The sequence below is a fragment of the Ornithorhynchus anatinus genome, chromosome 3 (genome assembly GCF_004115215.2).
Source record: "Ornithorhynchus anatinus isolate Pmale09 chromosome 3, mOrnAna1.pri.v4, whole genome shotgun sequence".
NCBI lineage: Eukaryota > Metazoa > Chordata > Mammalia > Monotremata > Ornithorhynchidae > Ornithorhynchus > Ornithorhynchus anatinus.
This window is the reverse complement of record NC_041730.1, coordinates 86,966,367-86,991,973: the sequence shown is the minus strand read 5'-3', so window position 1 is coordinate 86,991,973 and position 25,607 is coordinate 86,966,367. Positions and strand designations below refer to the sequence as shown.

Genomic DNA, 25,607 nt, shown 5'->3' with positions numbered 1-25,607 from the left:
TCGGAGCCCAGGGTCTGAATCCCCAGTAAAGACTTCTTCGTCACTTTTAGAAATTCTGTGTGACTCTGGGCAAGTCACTTCGCTTCTCGGTGCCTCCGTGACCTCCTCTGTAAAATGGGGATGAAGACTGTGAGCCCCACATGGGACGACCTGATTCCCCTGTGTCTACCCCAGCGCTTAGGACGGTGCTCGGCACATAGTAAGCGCTTAACAAATACCGACATTATTATTAAATTCCAAGAGGAGATGGTCATTCTTTGTCTCGTATTGATTTAAGACAGCTAGGGCATCTTCTGAAGTATAAATAACAACGTCGGTATTTGTTAAGCGCTTACTATGTGCAGAGCACTGTTCTAAGCGCTGGGGGAGAGCCAGGGTCATCAGGTTGTCCCACTTGAGGCTCACGGTTAATCCCCATTTTACAGAGGAGGTAACCGAGGCACAGAGAAGACGAGTGACTTGCCCACGGTCACACAGCTGACGAGTGGCGGGGCCAGGATTCGAACCCAGGACCCCTGGCTCCCGAGCCCGGGCTCTTTCCACTGAGCCACGCTGCTTCCCTCCCTGATAAACTCCCCCCCAATCAATCAGTGGTATTTACCGAGCGCTTACCGTGCACGGGAGCACCGGACTAAGCGCTCGAGAGGGTACAGTACAACAGAGTCGGTAGCCGCGCTCTCGCCCGTGTCCTGCCTCTGACCTCCCTCCCTGCACGTATCCGACGATGACTCTTCCCCCCACTTCAGAGCCTCATTCATTCATTCAGTCGTACTTACTGGGCGCTTACTATGTGCAGAGCACTGGACAGAGTTATCGAAGGCACATCTCCTCCCAGAGGCCTTCCCTGACTGTCTGCCTCTCCTCCCACGCCCTGCTGTGCGGCCCGGACTTGCTCTCTTCAATCCCCCCTCCCAGCCCCACAGCTCTCGATGTGCCTATCTGTAGTTCATTCATAATAACGCCCGTGTCTCTCTAGACTTCAAGCTCGTTGTGGGCAGGGAGCGTGTCCGTTTGGTGTCATACTCTCCCAAGTGCTTGGTTCAGTGCTCTGCTCACAGTGAGCACTCAGTAAATAGGACTTGACCGACTGCCTGCTCAAAAGGAGCTTACGGTCACCCCGCCCCTGACAGATTGGTTTCCTGGCCTCCTCCTCCGATTGCCCGGCTCGATCTCTCTTCCCCCTAGAGCCACCTTCCAGGGGAAATGAGCAGTTAGCGAGCGGGGAAGGGACTTCCCTCTGCAGGAACTTCTGGAAGCCCTCCATGGGTCCGAAAATTCCGGGGGGTGGACGCGGATCGCTGAAGCGAACCCTAAATAATCCACCGGGGCAGGCCCGTTCGCAGCAGAGCGGACGAGGCGGAACGGGCTCGTTTCGCCTCCGTCGGCTGGGCTCCGCCAAGGATCGGTGCTTCGGTCGACGCGGGTAGTTGGAAGCGGAATTCGCCAGACTGTCCGTCTGGGGGCTGAGGAGCAGAGGATTTCCATCCCCGCTACAGAATGGCGTTCAGAGCAGAGTCGGAGATCTTGCCGGACACCCCGTCTGGGGGGGGTCTTGCCCTGAGGAGGAGCCCAGGGCCTCTTTTGGCTTCACCGCCAGAAGGGAAATGGAGGCAGGACTGAAGAAAGGATGGGGAGCGGAGGAGGAGGTGAGACCCGCTGATGGGTCTTCCTCTGTTATGTAGATGGTAACTGTTTGGCAGGGGGCGAGGACCGAAGACAGAGCCGCTTCCTCCCTTCCAGCCTTTTGCATCCCCTCCTCTCCATTCTGTCACTGGGCACCGGTGGCCGCGGGCAGTGTCTCTACAGCAAGAGGAACTAATTCTGGTCTTCTGAAATTGCTCGCTGCTGCTCCGGGCCGTCTCAGTCCGGGGCCCGAGGGGAGGACTGAAATCACATCTCGTCGAACCCTTCCGTCATTCACCCCGGCCCAGCCCCCGCGGCACTTCTGTATTGTACGTTTTCTCGTTCCTTATACTCCCGGCCCGGCTTTTCTGTCTGTGATTCATTTTAGCGTCCGGCTCCCTCCCCCCCAGCCAAATGGGAAGCTTCTCGAGGCAGACGAATAGGACGGGTAAACTTGGATCCCAGGTGGGCCACGCCGAAGCACGCCGAATCTAAACTAGGCAAAATAGCTCGGGCTACTGGCTTGGCTCTGGTGCAGACCGGCCGCGGCCGAGCGTCTGTTTCGTCAGTGACTTGGGAAGGTGTCCGGCTCCTAACTCTGTCGCCGATTTGTCCGTTCCAAGCGCTTCGTACAGCGCTCTGCACGGAGTAAGCGCTCGATAAATACTATTGAATGACTCTCTTCCCCTCTTTAAAGCCCTACCGAGAGCTCACCTCCTCCAAGAGGCCTTCCCAGACTGAACTACCCCTTTTCCCTCTGCTCCCCTCTCTGCTCCCCCCGCCCCCCCCCCCCCTTCACCTCCCCTCAGCCGAGCCCCCTTCCCCTCCGCTCCTCCCCGCTCCCCTCAGCCCTGTGCTCATTTGTATATATCTTTTATTACCCTATTTATTTTGTCAATGAGGTGTCCATCCCCTTGATTCTATTAATCGTGATTATGTTGCCAGGTTTCTGTCCCTCTGTCTCCCCCGATTAGAGTGTGAGCCCGTCACTGGGGGCCGGGATGGTCTCTATCTGTTGCCGAATTGTCCATTCCAAGCGCTCAGTCCAGTGCTCTGCACATAGTAAAGCGCTCAGTAAATGCTGTTGAGGGAATGAATGAAAAAGTGAGGTTCTCAGGGCGGTATGAGGTCAGCTGACAAAGGATCGTCGTAGCTTCTGGTGTTGCTTACTTAGGGTAGGTTTTATAGGCAGTCTTCCGACTTCAGGCTTTTCGGGTTTAGATGAACGCACGTAAAACGCTTCTAAATTTACCCCCTCTTGCAGTTTTACAAGACCGGCCTCCTTTATGGTATCAAGCTTGGGGGCTGATGGAGGGGGAGCCTGCAGCCGCTGGGGAAGGGCGGGGGGCGGGGAAACAGTTTTCAAAGCCGGGATGGGAGGCAGGAGTGGGCTCGACGGGTGGACCGAAGGAGGCGGAGATACCGGGAGCGAGACGCAGCGTGGCCTCGTGGAAAGAGCACGGGCCTGGGAGTCGGAGGATCCGGGTTCTCGTCCCTGCTCTGCCAGGTGCTTGCTGTGAGACCTTGGGCAAGTCGTAAGTTTTCCTGTTCTCCCTCCTCCTTAGACCGCAAGCCCCAAGTGGGACAGGGACTATATCCAACCTAATTTACTCGTTATCTACCCCAGCGCTTAGAACGGTGTTTGACAGTAAGCACTCGAATACCATTGAAAATTAAAAAAAAAAAAAGTTGGACTACCCAGTCAGTGGCATTTACTGAGTGCTGACTGTATAATAATGATGATGGCATTTGTTAAGCGCTTACTATGCGCCAAGCACCGTTCTAAGCCCTGGGAGGGATACAAGGTGATCAGGTTGTCCCACGTGGGGTTCACAGGCTTTATCCCCCTTTTATGGATGAGGTAACTGAGGCAGAGGGAAGTGAAGTGATTTGCCCAGAGTCACACAGCTGGCAAGTGGCAGAACCGGTATGCAGAGCACTGTCCCAGCATTCGCTCCAAATGGTATTTATTGAGCACTTGCTATGTGGAGAGCACTGTACTAAGCGTTTGGGAGAGTAATAATAATGTTGGTATTTGTGAAGCGCTTACTATGCGCCGAGCACCGTTCTAAGCGCTGGGGGAGACACCGGGGAATCAGGTTGTCCCACGTGGGGCTCCCAGTCTCCATCCCCATTTTACAGATGAGGTCACTGAGGCACCGAGAAGTGAAGTGACTCGCCCAAAGTCACCCAGCTGACAAGTGGCCGAGCCGGCATTCGAACCCAGGATCTCTGACTCCAAAGCCCGTGCTCTTTCCACTGAGCCGCGCTGCTTACAAGGCAACGGAGTCAGGATACGGCAGAGTCGGTAGACGGGGTTTCCTGCCCACAAGGAGCTTACAGTCTAGAGGAGGTGACAGGCTTTAATATAAACGAGTAATATATAGATGTGTCAGGAAACGCTGTGGCGGTGAGGGTGGAGTGAATAGCGTGGCTCACTGGAAAGAGCACGGGCTTTGGTGTCAGAGGTCATGGGTTCGAACCCCGGCTCTGCCCCTTGGCAGCTGTGTGACTGTGGGCAAGTCACTTCACTTCTCTGTGCCTCAGTTCCCTCATCTGTAAAATGGGGATGAAGACTGTGAGCCCCACGTGGGACAACCTGATTCCCCTGTGTCTACCCCAGCGCTTAGAACAGTGCTCGGCACATAGTAAGCGCTTAACAAATACCAACATTATTACATTATTAAGTGCTCTGCACATAGTAAGCGCTCAGTCGAATGAAAATGCTTTAAGGGGAGAGATTCAAGTGCGAGGGTAAGGGAGAGGGAGGCGGGGAAAAGAGGGCTTAATCCGGGAAGGCCTCTTGGAGGAGGTGTGACCTCAGTGAGGCTTGAAAGTGGGGAGAGCGGCCGGCCGGCTGGCACTCGTGGAAGGGGAGGGAGTCCCGGGCCAGAGGGAGGGTGTCGGAAAGGGGTTGGTGGCGAGATAGACGAGATCGAGGCACGGTGAGCGAGTCGGTACTAGAAGAGTGAAGTGTACAGTTTGGGTGTAGTAGGAAATTCAGAGAGGTAAGTTAGGCGGGGCGGTGAGCCGGCGGACTGCTCTAAAGTCAACGGTGGGGGGTATTCGTGCAGTCAGTAGTATTTATTGAGCGCCTACTATGTGCAGAGAAGGGAAGCAGCGTGGCTCAGTGGAAAGAGCACGGGCCTGGGAGTCAGGGGTCATGGGTTCGAATCCCGGCTCTGCCACTTGTCAGCCGACTCTGGGCAAGTCACTTCACTTCTCCGGGCCTCCGTTCCCTCATCTGTAAAATGGGGATGAAGACTGTGAGCCTCACGTGGGACAACCTGATCACCCCTGGTATTTGTTGGTATTTGTTAAGCGCTTACTATGTGCAGAGCACTGTTCTAAGCGCTCGGAATGGACAATTCGGCAACAGATAGAGACGATCCCTGCCCGAAGACGGGCTCACGGTCTAATCGAACTCCGTGCCGAACTCTTGGGAGGGTACGAGGCAGCAGGGTCGGGAGACGCTGCCTGCCCTCGAAGAGCTTACGGGCTGGCCGACTCCCTATAAATACATAATGTAGATGGAGTACTCATTTAAAATTAAGAATGCAGTTCTGGGGTCACGCGGACGAAGACGGGTATCCGACCCCAGTTCCGTGACCCGTTCATCCCGTCCCTAGGAGAAAGTCGGTACGGACTTACACCCCTTGGCCCTCGGGTGCGGTTTTCCGGAGCCGTTGTGAGAAGGTGTCCCCTCCCACCTGTCCAACCCAAAAGTCAGGGCATCCGGCCCCATCTTTTCCCCACGTACAGGCCTCTCCGGTTGGGGAGGGACAACGGAAGGTGGTAGCGTGGAGGAGGGAATCCCCTGTGCGTTGTTTTGGAGACTGGAAAAAGTTGCACTCTTGGGTGGGGAGTGGCAAGGAGGCTAGCCGGATCGATTAGGAAGCCCGATCGGGAGGATCCTGGCCGTGATCGGATGCCTGAGGAGGAGGCAGTTGGTGAAGTGCCTCTCCTGGGCTCGGGCTGGAGCACGATCAGTGGCGGGTAGGGGCCACGGCTTGCTGTGACATTGCCATACCCCCACTTTAAAAACAAATAATGGCATCTGTTAGGCACTGACTCTGCGTCAGACACTGTTTTAAGCGCTGAGGTAGGTCCGAGCTAATTGGGTTGGACACAGTCCCGCACGGGGCTCGCAGGAGGGAGAACAGGAGAATGGAGGCGCAGGAAAATGGAAGCCCTCACCCAAGGTCACACAGCATACGGTCGGCAGAGCCGGGATTAGAACCCAGATCCTCTGACCGCCAGGCCCGTGCTCCGTCCACTAGACCACGCGCGGTTGTTGCCCGTTCCTATGTCCACACAGAAGTGAGGTCTGAATCTGCTGCTGCTCTGGGACTCGGATGGAACAGGGGCACACTTTATCAGCCCATTTCCTTCTCCCACCCAACCCAATTATTGCCGTTAATTATTGATACCACCGACAGCATCCTTACCGTAGCATCTGGAAAATGCCGCCGAGCGGAGCGGTTCTGGACGCCGGCGGCCACCTGACAGGTCCGGCCCGGCTTCTCTGTGCCTCGGTTTCCTCTTCTGTAAAATGGGGATTCAATCCCACTCCCTCCTATCTAGACTCCGGGTCCCCTGTGGACCAGGATTGTGTCCAAGCTGAATATCTTGAATTTACCCCAGCTGTTAGTACAGTGCTTGGCACGTAATAAGTGCATAACAAATATCACTATAATTATTATTACTACTAATGGTAGTAATCAGACCCAGACATTTCGTGCCCAAGAGTGAGTTTCCAGTTGCTTCTCAGATGAAGCAAAATTTTTTTATAGCATCTATTAGGGGCTTTACCATGTGCCAGGCACCGTTCTAAGTGCTGGGGTAGATGCAGGACGATTAGGTCGTACCCGGTTCCCGTCCCACATGGGGCTCCCAGGCTTAATCCCCATTTTTCAGATGAGGCCCCTGAGGCCCAGAGAAGTTGAGAGACCTGTCCGAGGTCACACAGCAGACAGGTGGCGGAGCCAGGATTAGAATCCCGGTCCTTCTGACGCCCAGGCTCTGTTCACTAGGCCAGTTGTCCCTCAGAGGGCTGTTGGATCCTCCAGATGGGGGGCTGATGGCCCGTGACCTGGTGGGCTGCATGTCTCTGGAGAGTTCCTATTGCAGAAGAGTAAGGGGAGATCAGGCCTGCCTTTGGCCTGGGACCCTGTGGGCAGAAGCCGCTCAAGCTAACGGTGAAGGCGGTCGTTACGGCTTGCTCTGAATTTCCGCCGTGTGTTTGGAGGAGAGCAGCTAGAAGTGATGGCCGCTTCTCAGTATATCCGAAGCCAGATTTCTTGACATTAAACTTAATGGGGTGGTTAGTCCTCTCTCTAACTTAAACCGTAAGCTTCGTTGTGGGCAGCGAATGTGCCTACCAACACTGTACTCCCCCAAGCACTTAGTACAGTGCTCCGTACTGGGATTTGTATGCTTTACTCACACCACCCTCAGGCCCTCAGCGCTTACACGTCCGGGATTTATTTTAATGTCGGCCCCGCCATCAAGACTGGAAGCTCTTTGAAGGGAGGGAACGTGTCTACCAAATCTCTTATATTTTACCCTCCCAAGAGCTCAGTACTACGCTCTGCACACAGTAAGTGCTCAGTAAATACCATTGATTGATTGATTGACTGTAATTCCGGTCTTGAAATTGGCACCCTTGAGCAAAGTGATGGCAAGCAAATCCTCCCCAAAAGAATCAGTGTAAGCATCTGAGATTTACTTTCTTGTCGTCTCCCTCTGTATGCCGTAAGTTCCTGTGGGCCGGGATCCTGTCTACCAGATCTCTCGTGTTCTCCCAAGTGCTCAGTCCAGTGATCTGCACACAGTAAACACTCAATAAATAGCATCGATTGCTCGAATAGATCCCTGTGCACAAATGTCTCAGCAGTGGAAGCTTATACTCATTATAAACATAATTTAACACCCCAGTGATCTGTGCAGGTGGGTTGAGCTGGAGGTGTCAGAGGGTCACAGAGAAGCAGCATGACCCAGTGGATAGGACACGGGCCCGGGAATCAGAAGAACCTGCGTTTTAATCCCGGCTCCGCCACTTGTCTGCTGTGTGACCCTGGGCAAGCGACTTCACTTCTCTGGGCCTCAGCTACCTCATCTATAAAACAGGGAGTAAGACTATGAGGCCCAGGTGGGACTTCGATAGTGTCCAACCTGATGAGCTTAGTTCAGTGTCTGGGACCCAATAAGCGCTTAACAAATACCACAATAAAAAGAGGTTGGAAAATCCCTAATGCGGGACTCAGACTGTTGGCTTCCTGGGTTTTTTTGTTCTCAGTCTGCTCTTATCATTTGCTGAACCTTTTATCATACCTTTTGGCCTCATGATGCCAGGTATGAGACGATTGCAGTGTATTAGAAACCTGCAGTGGAAACACAAGCGATGATCACAATGAAGAGGAAGTTCGAATTCCATTCTGAGTCCAAATAATTTTTGAGTGGCCTGTTGCGAGACTAAACGAGGGGATTCCTTTATAGACCAGTGACTTCCTAAAAAAGCGTTAACTGGGGCATTTTTTAAATGATATTTAGCACTTATTGTGTTCCAGGCACTGTACTAAGTGCTGGGGTAAATCAGTTTGGACACAGTCCGTGTCCCACACGAGACTCTCAGTCTTAATCCCCATTTTACGGGGAGGTGACTGAGGCACAGCGAGATCAAGTGATTTGCCCAAGTTCCTACAGTAGATAAGGGGCAGAGCTGGGATTAGAATGCAGGTCCTTCTGACTCCCAGGTCCATGGTCTAACCCCTAGGCAACGCCGCTTCTCAACTAGGTGAGGGTTTCCTCTGTTTCAGCCTCACCAGCAGCCGCGGCATTTATTGAGTGCCCGTTGGGTTGTAAGAGATGCAGTCCCTGCCTTCAAGGAGCTTCCAGTCTGTTGGCTAGAACTTTTGTGGAGGGATTTGGGAGACCTGGCTTCGAACAAATTCTGGAATTTATTCCGCCAGACAAACCGCTTTATTGGGCACCTCCTAAATACTGAGGTCTTGGGCGTGTCGCCGGAGTAAGTAAACATGATCCTTGCCCTCAAGAAGCTTACCACCTAGCCAGGGAGACAGACACTGAAATCATTTACAGACAGGAGGAAGGAAGGAAAGGGGAAATGTTTTGGTGTTTAAATAATAATAGGGTATGTGAAACATCTACGTAGCACGCCAGTTCTTAAGTGCTACAGTGGGAGTCAGTCAGTGGGATTTATTGACTGCTTACTGTGTGCAGAGCACTCTACCAAGCGCTGGAGGGAGAATACAGTGTTACAGACACATTCCCTGCCCACAATGAGCTTACAGTTTAGAGGGGGGGAGACAGACATTAATATAAGTAAATAAAATTACAGATATGTACATAAGTGCTGTGGGACTGGGACCTTGTCGGGGTGGGGGGGGGGGCGGTGGAGAGATGAATAAAGGGAGAAGTCAGGGTATTGCAGAAGGGAGTGGGAGAAGAGGAAAGGAGGGCTTAGTCAGGGAAGGCCTCTTGGAGGAGATGGACCTTCAGTAAGGCTTTGAATGTGGGGAGAGGAATGAGTGCTTAACAAATGCCATTTAAAAAAAAATTTCCTTGGGAGGAAGCAAGAGAGCGGGATGTGGGAGAGCGGGTGAAGAGGTCAGATAGGCCGGGTAGGCTGAATTGGGTGGAAGCGAATCGTGAGGTGTTTTGGTTTGGTGTGGAGGGAGACAGAAAGGCAGGCGAGGGTTTTCAGGAGCAGAGAGAGAGCCGAGCGACACCTCAGGGAGACGATCCGTGCAGCGGGATCTGGGGCAGACTGGAGAAGGGGGAGACCGGAGACAGAGAGGCCAGAGAGGAGGCTGACACGGTTGTCTGGGTGCCATGTGATCAGAGCTCATGCAGAACTGGTAGCTGTTTGGGACGGGGTAGGAGAAGCAGAACCGGGAGGGGTTCTGTAGGAAGAACGGGCCCGTTCGGGATGGAGTGTGAGGACTGAAAAGCTGCGAGGAGTCGGCTTCTGGGGCAGGAAGGGCGGTGCATTTATTGCCTGAAGTGGGAAAATCAGGAGGGAAGATGAGGGATCCGGTTGGAGACATGCGAAGATGGAGGTGCCCGGGATGGAAGGCATTGGAGTGGAAGTGTTGTGGAGGCGAGAGGAGGGGCGGGGATCGTAGGGTAGTTGAGAGGTCAGGGCTGGAGAGAAGTCTAGGGGGCCTCTCCTCAGACTGGAATTGAAGCCACAGAAGCGGATGGACAGAAATGCTGAATTGGCCATTGGAGACGGTTGGAGCAGGGGAGGAAGGAGCTATGACCTAGGGAGATTTAAAATTAACTGGGGAAGTCCTGTCGGAGAAGATGAAGTGAGAGAGTGTTTTAGGCAGAAGGCAGGGTGTGAGCACAGCTGGAGAGAAGAAGGGGGCACAGTGAGTCATTTGTTGGGGAAGTAGAGAAGCAGTGTGGTCTAGTGGGAAGAGCAGGGCCCGGGAGCCAGAGGACCTGGGTTCTAGTCTCCGTTCTGCCGGCCGCTTGCTTGCCGGGTGACCTTGGGCTAGTCGCTTGACTTCTCCTTGCTTCAGTTGCCACATTTAACGGGGATTAAAATCCTCGTCCCTCCAACTCGGAGTGTGAGCCCGTGTGGGACAGGGACTGTGTCCAACCTGATAAACTTGTATCCACCTCAGTGCTTAGAACAGGGCTCGACACACGGCAAGTGCTTAACAGATACCATTAAGAAGAAAAAGTGTATCTGGACTTTGATCGTGGCCCCCGTGGGTATGAAAGTAGGGCCTATTCTGGCGTGGTTAGGATTTTAGTGGGGGGCATGTTTTGGCTCTAGTATTTTTTACTGGTGATATAAATAAAGTATTTTGTAGCAGCTTGACTCTAGGGATCTGTGAAGTTCCCCGAGTTTCTCTTTGAGAATTTTGCAGCGTGTGGTATGGTATGGTGATGGTGGAAAAGGGGGGAGGATGGGTTGTGAGTGTGTGTGAGTGTGTTTTATGAAGGGCTTCCTTTAGGGACAAGCTGTCTCCCTGTTTTTCTTTCTACATCCCGCCCTCCCGTGGGTCAGACCCTGCAGTTCTGTGATTTTGATCAAAGCCTATAGTACGAGAACAAATGGATGGAATTCCGTTCATCTCATCTTCTAGGAATAGTGCTCCCAAGCGCTCCTCACTAAAATCCTCCCTCCCTCTCCTCTTCCCTCGTGCCCAGGGCCCTTCCTCGGGACCCAGATGCTGATTGCACCTCCAGAGAGGCTGTTTTGCCCTCCTCTCTGCCCGGAAGGAGTATTCTTTCTTCTCTCTTGCAGCTGAGCTTTTACTTGCACTAATCCATCAGTACTATTGGGAGCATTAGCCACAGAGGCTAATGGATTCCTGAGGCTGCTTTCCAGGGAAGTGTCCATTATCTTCTCTCTCTCTCCCCCCCTCCCTCCTTCCCTCCCTCCCTTCCACGTGTGATTCCTAGGCATGAAACTCCCTCCCAGTCAAGGCTAGGCCTCCTCCGACTACTCCTGCTCAAGATTTTTGGGAGACTCTTTAAAGATAACCGTTCTTAGTTCCGTGTTTTCTGGCGCGCCGTGCCATTCAATCATTCTGTTGTTTCTTTCATCCTCCCGCGTAAGGAAGATCAGTGGACCTAGTGGATAGAGTCGGAAGGACCTGGGTTCTAGTCCCGGCTCCGCCACTTAGCGTCCTGTGACCTTGGGCAAGGTACCTCAGGTACCTCATCTGTCATATGGGGATTACGGCCGCCTAGGACCTGATCGCGTTGTATCTATCCGGTGTTTAGAATAGTGCCTGGCGCATAGTAAGTGCTTAGCAAACATTATTTAAAAAAGCATATTTTCTCCCCAGTTTAAAAATGGGTAACCTGAGGCACCCACAGGGGAAGTTTCCTGGCTAAATTAGGTCGTTCAGCAGGTCAGGGGTGGAGCTGGATTGGAAGCTTCCAGCCAGCGCCGGGCACAAAGTGGCTTTCATGGAGTTGATGCTTCACCTTCCCTGTCTCCAAAATGGGCATCGTCCCTAAAGACTGTAAGCTCCCTATGGGCAGGGATTTTTTTAAATTTTTTTAAAATGGTATTTGTGAAATGCTTTCTATGTAATAATAATGATGGCATTTGTTAAGCGCTTACTATATGCAAAGCACTGTTCTATGCGCTGGAGAGGATACAAGGTGATCAGGTTGTCCCCCGTGGGGCTCACAGTCTTCATCCCCATTTTACAGGTGAGGGAACTGAGGCACAGAGAAGGTAAGCGACTTGCCCAAAGTCACACAGCTGGCAAACAACTGAGCCAGGATTTGAACCCATGACCTCTGACTCCCAAGCCCCTGCTCTTTCCACTGAGCCATGCAGCTGCCAGGCACTGTACTAAGCACTGGGGTAGATACAAGGTCATTCATTCATTCAGTCGTATTTATTGAGCGCTTATTGTGTGCAGAGCACTGGACTGAGCGCTTGTAAAGGACAATTCAGCGGCAGAGACAATCCCTACCCAACAACAGGCTCACAATCTAGAAGGGGGGAGACAGGCAATAAAACCAAACAAGTAGTCAGGCATCAAGACCATCAAAATAGAATAAGGAATGTGTCTTCTTGTTACTGTATTTTTCCAAGTGCTTAGTACAGAGCTCTGCCCACAGAAAGCGCTCAGTAAATACAATTGAATGAATGAAAAGGAAGGTCAAGATTAAGAATAATGAGATCTCTTTCCTCAGGCTGGAGGGTTGGGGGCAGACTGACAGCAGAGCTGGAGGACAGACGTGGCCTAGTGAGAGGCGGTGTGGCCTAGCGGGTGGAGCACGGGTCTGGCAGTCGGGAGGACCTGAGTTCTAATCCTGCCCGGCCATTTGTGTGCTGGGTGACCTTGGGCAAGTCACTTCACTTCTTTAAGCCTCGGTTCTCTCCTCTTTAAAGTGGGCATGAAGACCGAGAGCCCTATGGGGCACCCGGCCGGTTTCCAACCTGATTACCTTGTATCTACCCCGGCGCTTAATACAGTGCCAGACACCTTGTAAGGGCGTAACAAATACCACAATTATTTTCATCATCATGAGCAGCCCTTTGGAGACTCCCGTGGGCCCCTCAAGTTCCAGAGAGCCGCCACCTGATCTGCCAAACAAACACAACGTGGATGTTCCGCTTGCGCTGTTGCTTTGGATTTTGCGAGGACTGGCTGTACCTTGTCACCTGTCACGGGTGTTGGCCAAGTTCTCAAGTCAGCAGGCAGGACTGCATAACAAACACACCCATGTTTTATGACATGGAGTGGTACGGGATTCAAGCTCCAGTTTGTTGTTTTAAGATCCCTGCCAAGGAGCGGCCGCCTGATAAGAGAAGTTCTCGCCTCCGCCCACCCCTGGCCCAGGGCCAGTTCTCTGTGTTTCCAGGGATTGACCATGATTTGGCCAGTTACGTAACCTCTGCCTCGGCACTTCCTTTAGCGTCTAAGTGTATTTCTAGTTCCGAGTTCACCAACCTTTCATGCGGGAGACCCCTTCTTTTTTTTTTTTCCTCTTTTCTTTTCTCCTCTTTTCTCCTTTCTTTTCTTGAAAGGTATTTGCTAAGCGCTTACTAGGTTTCAGGCTCTGCCGAAGATGCAAGCCTAATCAGGCAGGCGTAATCCATGTCCCCTGTGGGGCTCACAGTCCTAATCCTCACTTTGCTTTTGAGGTAACTGAGGCACAGAGAAGTAAATAATAATAGTAGTATTTGTTAAGTGCTTCCTATGCGTCAAGCACTGTTCTATACACTGATACAAGCTAATCGGGAGGGGGGGAGGCGGTCCCTGTCCCACATGGGGCTCCCAGTGGTAATCCCCATTTTACAGATGAGGTACCTGAGGCCCAGAGAAGTGACTTGCCCGAGGTCAGACAGCAGACAAGTGGCAGAGCTGGGAGTAGAACCCAGGTTGTCTGACTCTCCGGCCCGTGCTCTTTAGACTAGGCCACACTGAGACCGTTGAAAAGGTTCTAGAGTAAAAAGGGATTCTCCCTCTATACCTATTTGGAAAAAGCCAACTATCCCATTCCCTTTTCTCTAGAAAGAGCTACTATCCCTTTCCCTTCTCTCCCCGGAAAGAGCCACTGTCCCTTTCCCTCCTCTCTCCTCGTCTCCCTCCCTGCACGCCCCTCTTTCCTGAGTTGGAAAGCGCTGAGTAGCCTTGAAGCCGTGAGTTGCACCCTCCAGAAACTCCCTTGTCCCCAGTCATTAATTGGGTGTCCTATTCGTCGCTCCTTCTTTGAGTGGGACCTAGATATAGTCAGTCAATGAATAAATGGCATTTATTGAGCGCTTACTATGGGCAGAACACTGTACTGAGCACTTGGGAAATTAAATGTGTAATACAACAGAGTTGGTAGATGTGATCTCTAGCCTCAAGGAACATGAAAACAATAATAGTAATTACGGTATTTGTTACTATGCTTACTGTATGCTTAAAGAGTGCTTACTATGTGGCAAACACTGAACTGAGTGCTAAGGTAAATAATAATGTTGGTATTTGTTAAGCGCTTACTATGTGCAGAGCACTGTTCTAAGCGCTGGGGTAGATACAGGGTAATCAGGTTGACCCACGTGAGGCTCACAGTTAATCCCAATTTACAGATGAGGGAACTGAGGCGCAGAGAAGTGAAGTGACTTGCCCACAGTCACACAGCTGCCAAGTGGCAGAGCCGGGATTCGAACTCATGACCTCGATTCCCAAGCCCGTGCTCTTTCCACTGAGCCACGCTGCTTCTCTACATAGTAGTCAGGTCCCAGTAGGGCTCAGAGTCCAAGTAGGAAGGAGAAGAGATATTGAATCCCCATTTTGCAAACAAGGGAACTGAGGCACAGAGAAGTTAAGTGGCTTGCTTCACTTCGCTCCTTTAATGCCAACCTATTCACTGTACCTAGATCTCGTCTCTTTCGCCGCCAACCTCTAGCTCACAGCGTGCCTCTGGTCTGGTAAACCCTCCTTCATATCCGCCGGACAGTTGCTCTTCCCACCGTTAAAACCTTATTGATGGCACATCTCCTCCAGGAGGCCTTCCCTGACTGAACCCTCATTTCCTTTTCTCCCTCTCCTGCATCACCCTGACTTGCTCCCTTTATCCACCTCCCGCACCCCAGCCCCACAGTACTTATGTACAAATCCATAATTTATTTATGTCTGTCTCCCCGTCTAAGCTGTAAGCATGTTGTGGACAGGGACCGTGTCTTGTGTTGTACTTTTGGGTTGTGTCTTGTGTTGGAGAAGCAGCGTGGCTCAGTGGAAAGAGCCCGGGCTTGGGAGTCAGAGATCATGGGTTCGAATTCCGGCTCTGTCACTTGTCAGCTGTGTGACTGTGGACAAGTCACTTCACTTCTCCGTGCCTCAGTTCCCTCATCTGTAAAATGGGGATTAACTGGGAGCGTCACGGGGGACAACCTGATGACCCTGTATCTCCCCCAGCGCTTAGAACAGTGCTCTGCACATAGTAAGTTCTTAAGAAATGCCATCATTATTATTATTATTATTACTCTCCCACTGTACAGTGCTCTACGCACACTAAGCGTTCAGTCAGTACAGTTGATTGACTGACTTGCCCAAATTCACCCAATAGACAGGTGGTGGAGCCGGAATTAGAACCCAGCTCCTCTGATCCATCCACGGGGCCACACTGCTTCTCTAACTTACAGTCGACAGGGGAAACACACAATAAAATAAATTACATAGGAAGGGGATCCCCTTTTTCTCGCTTTGCTCCTGCTCCAAGAACTATATTTTTATGATCCTCTCTGGTAATTCGGGAGCTGGCAAGTTCTTGCGGAGTTACCGTCAAGCCGTCCTCATCCGGCAATTGCCCCCGCATCTCGGAGACCGATTTGGGTCCCGTGGAAAGAGCAGGCAAGAGCGTCGATCCGCGTTCAACGAAGGCTTTCGATGCTGGCTGAGAGATTTGGTTGGCTTGAGACTCTTTGGGGGAAATTAGAATTAGAAGGCAGTTCCTTCCTGGGGTCAGGAGGGAGGTGAGAGCGCACTGGATGCGTCCAGTTCAGGTGGCTAGTTCTAGCCCTGAGACTCCCGTAAATGATTTCATGGTTGAAAGGTCATCCAGCTGAGGAACGCAGGCTTGTCCCACCCCGCTCCCCATAAAACCGATGTCTAATTCCTGCTGTTCTGGTTTTTTTTTACCCCTTAAGCACTCGATATTCACCACCGTCCTCCTTCAGCCCCCACAACACTTAGGTATAAATCTATAATTTATTTATATTAATGTCTCTCTTCCCCTCTAGACTGTAAGCTATCTGTGGGCAGGGCGGGTGTCTACTACCTCTGTCGTATTGTTTTCTCGCAAGCTTTTAGTCCGGCGCTCAGTAAATACCAGTGATTGTATGATCAGGCGCCCCGTGGGATTGCAGCAAAGGGCTCAGGCCCTGTCAGGTGTCGAAGAGCTCCATTAATTGCCTCAGTTTCCTCATATGTAAAGTAAGGACTCAGTAATCGTTCTCCCTCCCCCTTAGACGGGGCACCCCACTGGCTTGGGAACTGTCGGACCTGAGGATCTTGTATCTGCCCCAGCGTTTAGTATAATGCTTGGCAAATAGTAAGGGAATAGCAAGTAATAATAACTGTGGTATTCGGTAACCGCTCCCGATGTACCAGACACTGTACTCGGCCCTGGGGTAGATTCGAGGTGATCAGGTTGGACACGGTCCCTGTCCCACAGGGGGCTCACAGTTTCAATGCCCGTTTTGCAGATGAGGTAACTGAGGCCCAGAGAAGTGACTTGCTCAAGGGCACACAGCAGACCCTCTGACTCCCAGGCCTGGGCTGTATCCACTAGGCCACGCGGCTACTATTATCATCATTAGAGCGGTGAATGGCTTCGGTTGGCGGCCGGGCCGGTGGGAAATCCGAAGCGGGTGTGGGGTGACCGAATTGCCTCTTGCCTGCAGGCAGGTGGGCTTTCCCTGACCGCGCATGGGAGCGTGAAAGCGGACTCGATGGGTTTTTAGAAGAGTGGCTGAAACTGGGCGTCCTTTCTGCTCCCAGCGCGTCTTCTGAGTCATCTGCTTATTTACAGTCGAAGCCAAATGTATTTGATCAGCCCTTCAAAGCCAGTGGGGCTTCTGAGAAAAACACCTTCCCTCACACCCTGCCTCTCACGGCCCCAGCAGAACCCGCAGCCCGGGTCCGCCGGCAGAAAGCGGCGAGGCACGCGAAAGAAATACCTAGGTGCTTCTTCCCCGCCGCCAAGACTGCCAAGAAGTGAGAGAAATCTTGTCGGAACTCGCCGGCGCAACTGTTTGTTAGGGCAGTGCAGAACTTGCAGACAGGGAATTTGTAAAAACAGAGCGCACGGGATGGGTGTGAGTTCTGCAGTCCTCTATATACGTGGTATTTGTTAAGCGCTTACTATATGCCAGGCACTGTTCTAGGCGCTGAGGTAGATACAGGCTAATCAGGTTGGACACAGTCTGTGTCCCCCAATAGGGCTCACAGTCTCAATCCCCGTTTTACAGATGAGGGAACTGAGGCACAGAGAAGTGAAGCGACTAGCCCAAGGGTCTCAGAGCAGACAAGGGGCGGAGTCAGGATTAGAACCCAGGCCCACGCTCCTACCACTCAACCACACTGCTTCTCTCTCCCAACCCCTACGATGTGGGGGTTGGCATCCTTGGAAAATCTGGCGGTGATGCCCTCATCCCAACACCATCCCAGTGCCACCCGCCACGCCCGCCGCATCGCGCTGTTTCCAAGCAGACTCATTCTGTTGGACTGACATCCCCTAACACTGCAGCGGTCAAAACACACAATGCCAACCCTCGGTATCGAGGGGAAAAAAACGCCGCTTCCTGGCCAGACGTCCAGTCGATCTGGCCCGGCGTTCTGTGTCTGGCCAAGGCACAGGGACACCCGGAGGTTTTTATGGTTGGGGATCCAGCACCCCTCGGTTTTCTTGTAGTGTTCCGTCAGGAGCCGCTTGTCCGTATATTTTTCCAAAGGGAGCTTAAGCCATTCAACAAGATGAAGGAGGGAATTCATTCAATAGTATTTATTGAGTGCTTACTATGTGCAGAGCACTGTACTAAGCGCTTGGAATGGACAATCCAGCAGGAGATAGAGACAATCCCTGCCCAATGGCGGGCTCACAGTCTAAACGGGGGAGAGTGTCTTAACAAGGTTTGATGATCTACCAGGAACACAGAGAAGTGAAGTGATCTGCCCAAGGCCACACAAAATAGGCTAGAGGCAGAACCAGGATTAGAACCCAGGTCCTCTCACTCCCAGGCCTATAACTATTAAGGCACACCTTATAGCTTCTGACAGTGTCTCATCACCCTGTCGGTCAGAACAGTCAGAACCCAAACCAAAATCTCTCGGGTTTTCATTTCATTTCATCTCTCCCATTTCTGTGTACTCTCCCAAGTGCTTAGTAATAATAATAATGTTGGTATTTGTTAAGCGCTTACGATGTGCAGAGCACTGTTCTAAGCGCTGGCGTAGATTGTCCCACGTGGGGCTCACAGTCTTCATCCCCATTTTACAGATGAGGTCACTGAGGCCCAGAGAAGTGAAGTGACTTGCCCACAGTCACACAGCTGACAAGTGGCCGAGCCGGGATTCGAACCCATGACCTCTGACTCCCAAGCCCGGGCTCTTTCCACTCAACCACACTGCTTCTCCTTCTCTAGTACAGTGCTCTGCACATAGTAAGTGAATAATCAATGTGATTGATCTCATAACCTGGGACATGAAGAACCCCTCCCCAAATTTTACCTGGGAAATCTCTGAACCTATCTGGGTTTTCATCTTCCCCGGGTCCCCTGGGCTTAAATTCAGAACATGTGGGAAGAGAGCGGGGAAGCAAAAACTTGGCTGATTTTTTTTTTAAGCCATATATTTTAATAATGTTGATATTTGTTAAGCGCTTACTTTGTGCAGAGCACTGTTCTAAGCGCTGGGGTAGACACAGGGGAATCAGGTTGTCCCACGTGGGGCTCACAGTCTTAATCCCCATTTGACAGATGAGGTAACTGAGGCACCGAGAAGTGAAGTGGCTTGCCCACAGTCACACAGCTAAGTGGCAGAGGCGGGATTCGAACCCATGACCTCTGACTCCAAAGCCCATGCTCGTTCCACTGAGCCACGCTGCTTCTCCAATGTGCCAGGCACGTGGTGGATACAAGGTAATCAGGGCGAGCGCAGTCCCTGTTCCGCAAGGAGCTCATGGTCTTATTCCACGCTTTACAGATGACGTAGCCGAGACACAGAGAAAGTGAAGTGACTTGCCCCAGGTGTCACAGCAGTCAAGTGAGGCAGCGTGGCCTAACGGATAAGAGCACAGGCCTGGGAGTCAGAAGGACCCGGTCTCTAATCCCGACTCCGCCACCTGTCCACTGTATGACCTTGGGCAAGTCACTTGACCTCTCTGTGCCTCATTCACCTCATCTGTAAAATGGAGACTTAGACTGCGTCCAACACGATATGCTGTTCCCTACCCCAGCACTTAGTTTAGTGCCTGGTATATAGGAAGAGCTTAAGAAATACCATAAAAACTAAACCAAAAAAGGAAGCGGAGTTGGGATTAGAACCCACGTCTTGTGAGTCCTAGGTCTGTGCTTTATCTACTAGGCCGTGCTGCTTCTCAGGCCCAGGACTACCACACTGCTCGTCCCCAGTAAATACCGTCGACCGATGGATCGGTCAGTTCACCGGCATGCCAGAAGTGCAAAGTAATCAAACTATATTGTTCGTTTGGCCTTTTACCACCCTTTACTGGTAAATGGCAGAATTTCTGCTGGGAAGGGCGTGTCAGATGGATTCGGTTGGAACGGGGACCCGTTTGGAGTGGGTCACTCTGTCCGTCTCACTGTGGCGTAGGCCTGAGGCGTGTGAGGTATCCCCACAGCCGGTGCAAAGAGCTTTTTTTTTTTTCTTAAATGGTATCTGTTAGACACTTAGTATGTATCAAGCACTGTTCTAAGCGCTGGGGTAGGTAAAGGTTAGGTCGGACACAGTCCCCATCCCACACTGGGCTCACGGTCTAAATAGGGAGAAGAGATATTTAACCACATTTTACGGTTGAGGGAAGTGAGGCCCAGAGAAGTGGCGTGACTTGCCCCAAATCACACAGCGAGCAGTTGGCAGAGCCAGATTTAGAACCCAGGTCCTCTGGTTCCTTCCATTAGGCCACACTGCCTTGCCTGGGGCCTTTGAACAGTTCAAAGGACAAATGCCTTCTTTGCCCCCTGGCTTCTGTCTTTGGTAGCCAGTACAAAAAAGTCCAGGGATATATGGCTCTAGCCCGCCCTGGGCCCCGGGTCCTGCATCTCCCATTGCTTCCAGATTGTTGCTCTCCCCTCCATCTTCCCCCAACACACCCCTCCCCCCCGCCACTTGTAGCAGTGGAGGGCCACCGGAGGACCTGCCTGGGTTCTAATCCCGGCTCTGCCACTTGCTTGCTGCGTGACCTCGGGCAGGTCACGTCACTTCTCTGGGCCTCAGTTCCTCAACTGTAAAATGGGGTAATTACCTATTCTTCCTCCTACTTAGACCGCAAGCCCCACGCGGGGCAGGGACCGTGTCCGACCTAATTAGCTTGCACTCAGTCCGGCGTTCGACCCGTAGTCGGCGCCTAACCGGTACGATGAAAAAAAGGCTGGTATTGGACTGCCCCGAGCGTCTCGGAATCCTTCTGTGCCCCTTTTCCCGCCCAGAGCCCTGGGCGGCAGCGTTAGAAGGAGGGGCAGCGGCGACTGTCGGGCGCATTATGCCATGGCATCCGGGAGGAGCTGACGCCGAAGGATTTTGGTCCTGGCGACTTGGGGACGGGTCAGAATGGCTTCGGCAAGGAGGCAGTGCAGCAGCTCGTTTACCCCGGTGGGTGGACGTGAGCTTGGCTCTCTGCCTTTAGTCAGGTGACCCGCATCATTAAAAATAAACTCGCACGTCATCTTTGCACCCGGGGGCCAGGGCCAGCGTTCCGCTGGGCCGGGCAGCGACAGCGCGGTGCCCTCCCTCACGGAAAAGTCTCTCCGGGTTCTGTGAATTGGGTAGAGGAAAAGCGGCGTGGCCTGATGGACAGAGCACGGGCCCGGGAGTCGGACGGACCCGGGTTCTGATCCCAGCCGTTGGTCTGCTGTGTGACCTTGGGCGAGTCACTTGGCTGCTCTGGGCCTGCTACTTCATCAATGAAATGGGGGTTGAGACGGTGAGCCCCGTGTGGGACAGGGACTGTGTCTAATCCAATTTGCCCGTCTTCACCTTTTGCGTGTTCGCATTAATGTCCGTCTCCCCGCCTAGACCGTGAGCTCGTAATGGGCAGGGAATGTGTCTGTTTTATTGTTATAACGAACTCTCCCAAACGCTAAGTACATTGCTCTGCACACAGTAAGCGTGCTCTGTACGAGACTGACTGACCGAAGTAGCACCCCCTCCCCTCCTAAATGTATAAATTCCTCGAGTCCCGGGCCACGTCCAGCTCTTCGTGCAGCTCCGAGCGAGCGTGGATGCTTCCCCTCTCTTGCTAGATTATAAGCTCCCCCGAGGGCCGGGATGGTGTCCGCCAACTCTGTTGCATTGTACTCTCCCAAGCGCTTCGTACAGTGCTCTGCACACGGTAAGCGCTCAGTAAGGACCACTGATCGGTGCTCGATGCTGCGGCGGCCCCCGTTTTCTGTTGGTTCTTGTGTGTTGCTCCCCCACCCCCCGCCGTCTCTCCACTTCCATTTTGATCCTGCTTTTTAGGAACCAGAATCATCTATGACCGTAAATTCCTGTTGGATCGCCGCAGTTCTCCCATGGCTCAGACCCCTCCCTGCCATCTCCCCAATATCCCAGGAGTCACCAGTCCCGGCGCCCTGATTGACGACCCCAAAGTGGAAGTAAACAACTTGAACAGTCATGACAGGAAGCCAGCAGTGGGTAAGAGGAAGGGAACCCCCACGGGTTGAAAGATGACGGAGGGGGGGGAGGGGGGAGACGAGCTTCTCAACTGACCAACACCCCAGAACAGCCTCGTAGCCTGCTGGAGATCAGAAATACGTCAGAGGCGGCTTTTTAATCCCGAAAAGCGTACCTTCGGAGGGGCAGTGAATCCGCCGGTCGACCGACCTGCGGTGTTTATCGTGCGCTCACCGAGCACTAGGGAGAGTACGGTATAATGGAGTTGGTAGAGGAGTAGCGTGGCCTGGTGGGTAGAGCACAGGCCTGCCGGTCAGAAGGACCGGGGTCCTAATCCCGACTCCGCCACCCGTCCGCTCTGTGACCCTGGGCGAATCACTTAACTCCTCTGCGCCTCAGTTACCTCATCTGTAAAATGGGGATTAAGGCTGCGGGCCCACGTGGGACAAGAACTGCATCCAACCCGCTTTGCTTGTATCCATCCCAGTATTGAGTACGGTGCCTGGCACGTAGTAAGCGCTTAACAGATACCGCGATTATTATTAGTAGTATTAGGCACATCCCCCACCCCCTGAGCTCCGGTCCTGAGTGAAAAGTCACGGCCCTAACTGGGTGACACCTATGGCCGTCGGCCGCACTCCGCTTCCTCAAACGCCAAGCCGGTTTTTCGACGGCCGGCGTTGGGCCAGAGCAGGGCCAAAGCTCAACGCCTTCGGAAGAGTGTGCCGACGGGCGAGGTGACTGAGAACGCTCCCGGAGCGAGTCCGCGTGGCCGCCGGGAAACTGTCCGACCTCTCATTTTTCCTAAGTGCACCCCAAAATGGGGTGGCTTGGCTGCCTTTCCTTACTGCTGCCAGATACTGTTCAGCCCTCGCCAGGCAAAGTGGGTATTTTTATTTGTTCTGAATTGTTTTTTACTCCTTCTGGAGCGGAGAGATCCCTCAGATTAGTCGGCGGCCGAAGGAGAACCTGATCGATTTTTTCTGGCACCCGAAGGGAGAGCCCCTCAGAGGCAGGAGCGGCTGCCAGAGAGCGTCTGGCTAAGGCCGGCAGGGCTGTGGCCTTGTTCTTCTGTCGTTCCCTCCCGGCTCCCTCCGCCCTCACCTGAGTTTGGCTTTTTTCCTTCACCCAGGGGATGACGCCCAGTTCGAGATGGATATCTGACGGCCCCGCGAGGGACCGAGGAGCAGCAGCAGACCCCGAAACCCATGTCTACCCGTTTCGGCAAGCGGGATCGGCGACTGAAAAGACACACGAGGCCGCCCCAGCGCTCTCCATCGCAACCGCCGCCTCCCTCTCCGGGTGCCAGAGGATAGACCGGCTCCCCCTCCGCCATCTCCCCGGCTCTGCTCCCCTTCCCTCCTCGGTCCGCTCCTGAGGAGTCAAGAGGTCCACGGAGGAAGAGCTGCTCCGTCCGGCCTCTCCCCGGTCTTCGGCAACCGGTCAGCTTCTCCGTACAAGGCCGAAAATCTACTATCGTCCCAAATGGTGTCTCAGTTGCTCTCGACGGCAGGGTCGGCCGGGGGGTGGAGGGGGCCGGGTCTGTGGGTCTGTCAGACGCGGTGTTCATCTGGACCCTTCCACCCGGTCCCGCCCTCCCCGCACTTGCGTCGCAGGTGTGGAGCCAAGCCCCATCTTGGCCGCCAGGTATTTTTGCATTTGAGTTTCCGGAACCGTCAGGTGACGTGGAAGAGCCACGTCAGGTGACGTGGAAGAGCCAGGATTCCACCACTCACCGTTTCCTGCCCGGAGAGGCAGAATCCCCGTTTGCCCCCAGCCCCTTCTCTCCTGGAACACCCTACTGCCGAGCACCCACCTCTGCCCCGGCCCCCTCCCCCCCCCCCCGCCGCCCTGCCTCCTTCCCTCCCTCCGGGTGCCGCGCTCCCTTCCCATCACCGCCTCCCGCCTTCCTTCCCCTCCCCAATCCTCTCCCACTCGGGGGAAACGGTTTTAACTTAGTATCTAGAGCGAACCCTCATGATCTTCCCTTCCCTGCCCACCCCCAAACTCCTGCTTGTAGATACTTAGCCCTTTGCTCCCCAGAATCGATCGTGCGACTCTAGTCTTCCCCGAGATCGAGGAGCGGGTCTGATGTCGGTCTGGGGTCGCTGCCGGGGCCCACTCCAGGTCGGAGCCCGGTTTGAGAGACCCCTCGTCGGTCGGCCGCCGGTCGGGAGCCCGAGTTGGGGTTTCCGCACCCCGCAGCCTCGAGCGGGTCGGCCCGCGCTGTCCATTTCTTCCGATGACCCTCCCGGGTCTCTGGCGGCCAGGGTGACGGGAGTTTTGTAATTGACACTGGGACTGGCCCTCAAGGGGACCTCTCGGTGTCCCCATTGCTGTGATGAGCGTGGCGACGTAGTCTCTTTCATTCCCACGCTCTCTTTTTCCGTCTCCACATCATTCTCTCCTCTCTCCCAGAGATACCCCCTCTTTCTCAGCCGGTCCTCTCCCATGCCCTGACATCAAAGCTACCTTACTGGGGGTTGGTGTCCGCTCCCCTCACTCCCTAGGAGAGTCACTCGCCTAGGAGTGAGGCTATATTTTTTAAGATGCTGACAGACCTTTTTTTCTAGAGATATTTTCAGTCCAAATCAGGACAGCGACTCTTTTTAAGGGAACTTTTTCCAAGGGCAGGGAGAGAACCGGCCTCTCTGTGGGACAGGCGACCGAAACTTCCCCTCCGGCCCCTCTGCTCTGCAGAGCCGTAGGCCGATCTCCCAACGGACCAGGTTTCCCCGTGTCCTCGACTGTAAGCCTACTCTCTCTGTCCCCCGACTTGGTGTGCACGTTCTGCCTTCCGAACCAACCGGCCGGAGCTGCATATTCGTAGCCGGAGCGGATTTAGTGAAGGCCCGATCCTTTCTCGTCCTCCCCGTTTCTTCCCATCGAGCCTCCCTCTTCTCACATCTTCCGCTTTTAACTTGGTTTCCCCCCTTTTCCTCCTCAGCCTCCCCTTTCCTTTGTCCCTAGAGCCGGCCCGATGTGGATTGGGGCGGCTATGATGCTGTATGACAGTTCTCACTAGGGTTAGTACCAGGCAGGGCCTCTCAGTTCTCGGGATGCGGACTCACGGTCCACCTCAGGTGAAGAAGGAACTCGTTCCTTTTTCTTTGGAGCAATGATAAATAACGTGGAAGTGGATAGTCAGCACATGGTCAGCGTTCAGTCAGTTCCATTGATAGAATAGGCAGTTGGGGACCAGGGCAGGTGGCTTGTCTATGGAACTTGATTCTTCTGTGTTTTACTTGAAAACGTGAACGGTTCGAGGAGCGAGATCTTCCCGTAATGGTGGTGGGTTTGAGGGGGGATAAGCTCGATCGGCAGGGATTGCTTGAGCCTGAGCATTTAGAGATGAACATTTCCGTAAGGGAGAAATGGTATCTCTGGCTCCATTTTAATAAAAGCCCATCAAAGTGCTGCTTCACTCTCTAGTAAAATGAAGGCAGCTCTGTGACTTGCTCCCACCCTCCAAGCGTGCTCTGTTTAAGAGGTCATGGGGATCCCAGCCCCCCGTCAGAAACGAGCCTTTTCATCCTGCTCCGCGGCAGCCGGTTAAATCTGGCCCGAGCCAGCCAGCCGCCCCGCCGCCCCGTGAATGACGCAGAGGGACTACGGCGCTTTGGTCTCTAGTGCCGACGGGAATGAAAACTTGGCTCGGGGCGGGCGAACAGCGATGAGATTTCACATCACGAGAGGCCCTGGATGGTTCCAGAGGGTGGACCCTTTTCATTCCTTCATTCAATCGTATTTATTGAGCGCTCACTGTGTGCAGAGCACTGTAGTAAACGCTTGGAAAGTACAATTCAGCAATAAAGAGAGACAATCCCCATCCCTGGCCTGGCCGGGATGCCTCCAGCCCACCTCTGGCCGCAGCACGAGAGTCCGTTGCTCATATTTTCTCCGGGTTTGGCCCACGTAATAGTATTAAAGTAGTAGTACACAGTAGTAGCTTTTGTTGAGCGTCCACTCGGTGCGGTGCACTGTAAAATGGGGATTAACTGTGAGCCTCACGTGGGACAACCTGATGACCCAGTATCTCCCCAGCGCTTAGAACAGTGCTCTGCACATAGTAAGCGCTTAACAAATACCAATATTATTATTATTAGCAGTTTGGAAAGTACAGAATATGGTCCA

General features: G+C 53.3%; 1 protein-coding gene across 1 annotated transcript in view; it reads left to right on the top strand.

Annotated features, from left to right (window-relative positions):
* The window catches only part of EIF4EBP2 (eukaryotic translation initiation factor 4E binding protein 2), a gene marked incomplete at its 5' end in the record, with an annotated part of 31,594 nt that extends 6,705 nt beyond the window's left edge, over positions 1-24,889 (top strand). Inside the window, 2 exons of the mRNA XM_029059872.2 lie at positions 21,318-21,494; positions 22,606-24,889. Coding sequence (XP_028915705.1) covers positions 21,318-21,494; positions 22,606-22,637 — 209 coding nt within the window. The remainder of the gene's footprint in view (positions 1-21,317; positions 21,495-22,605) is intronic.
* Between the last annotated feature and the right edge of the window lie 718 nt (positions 24,890-25,607).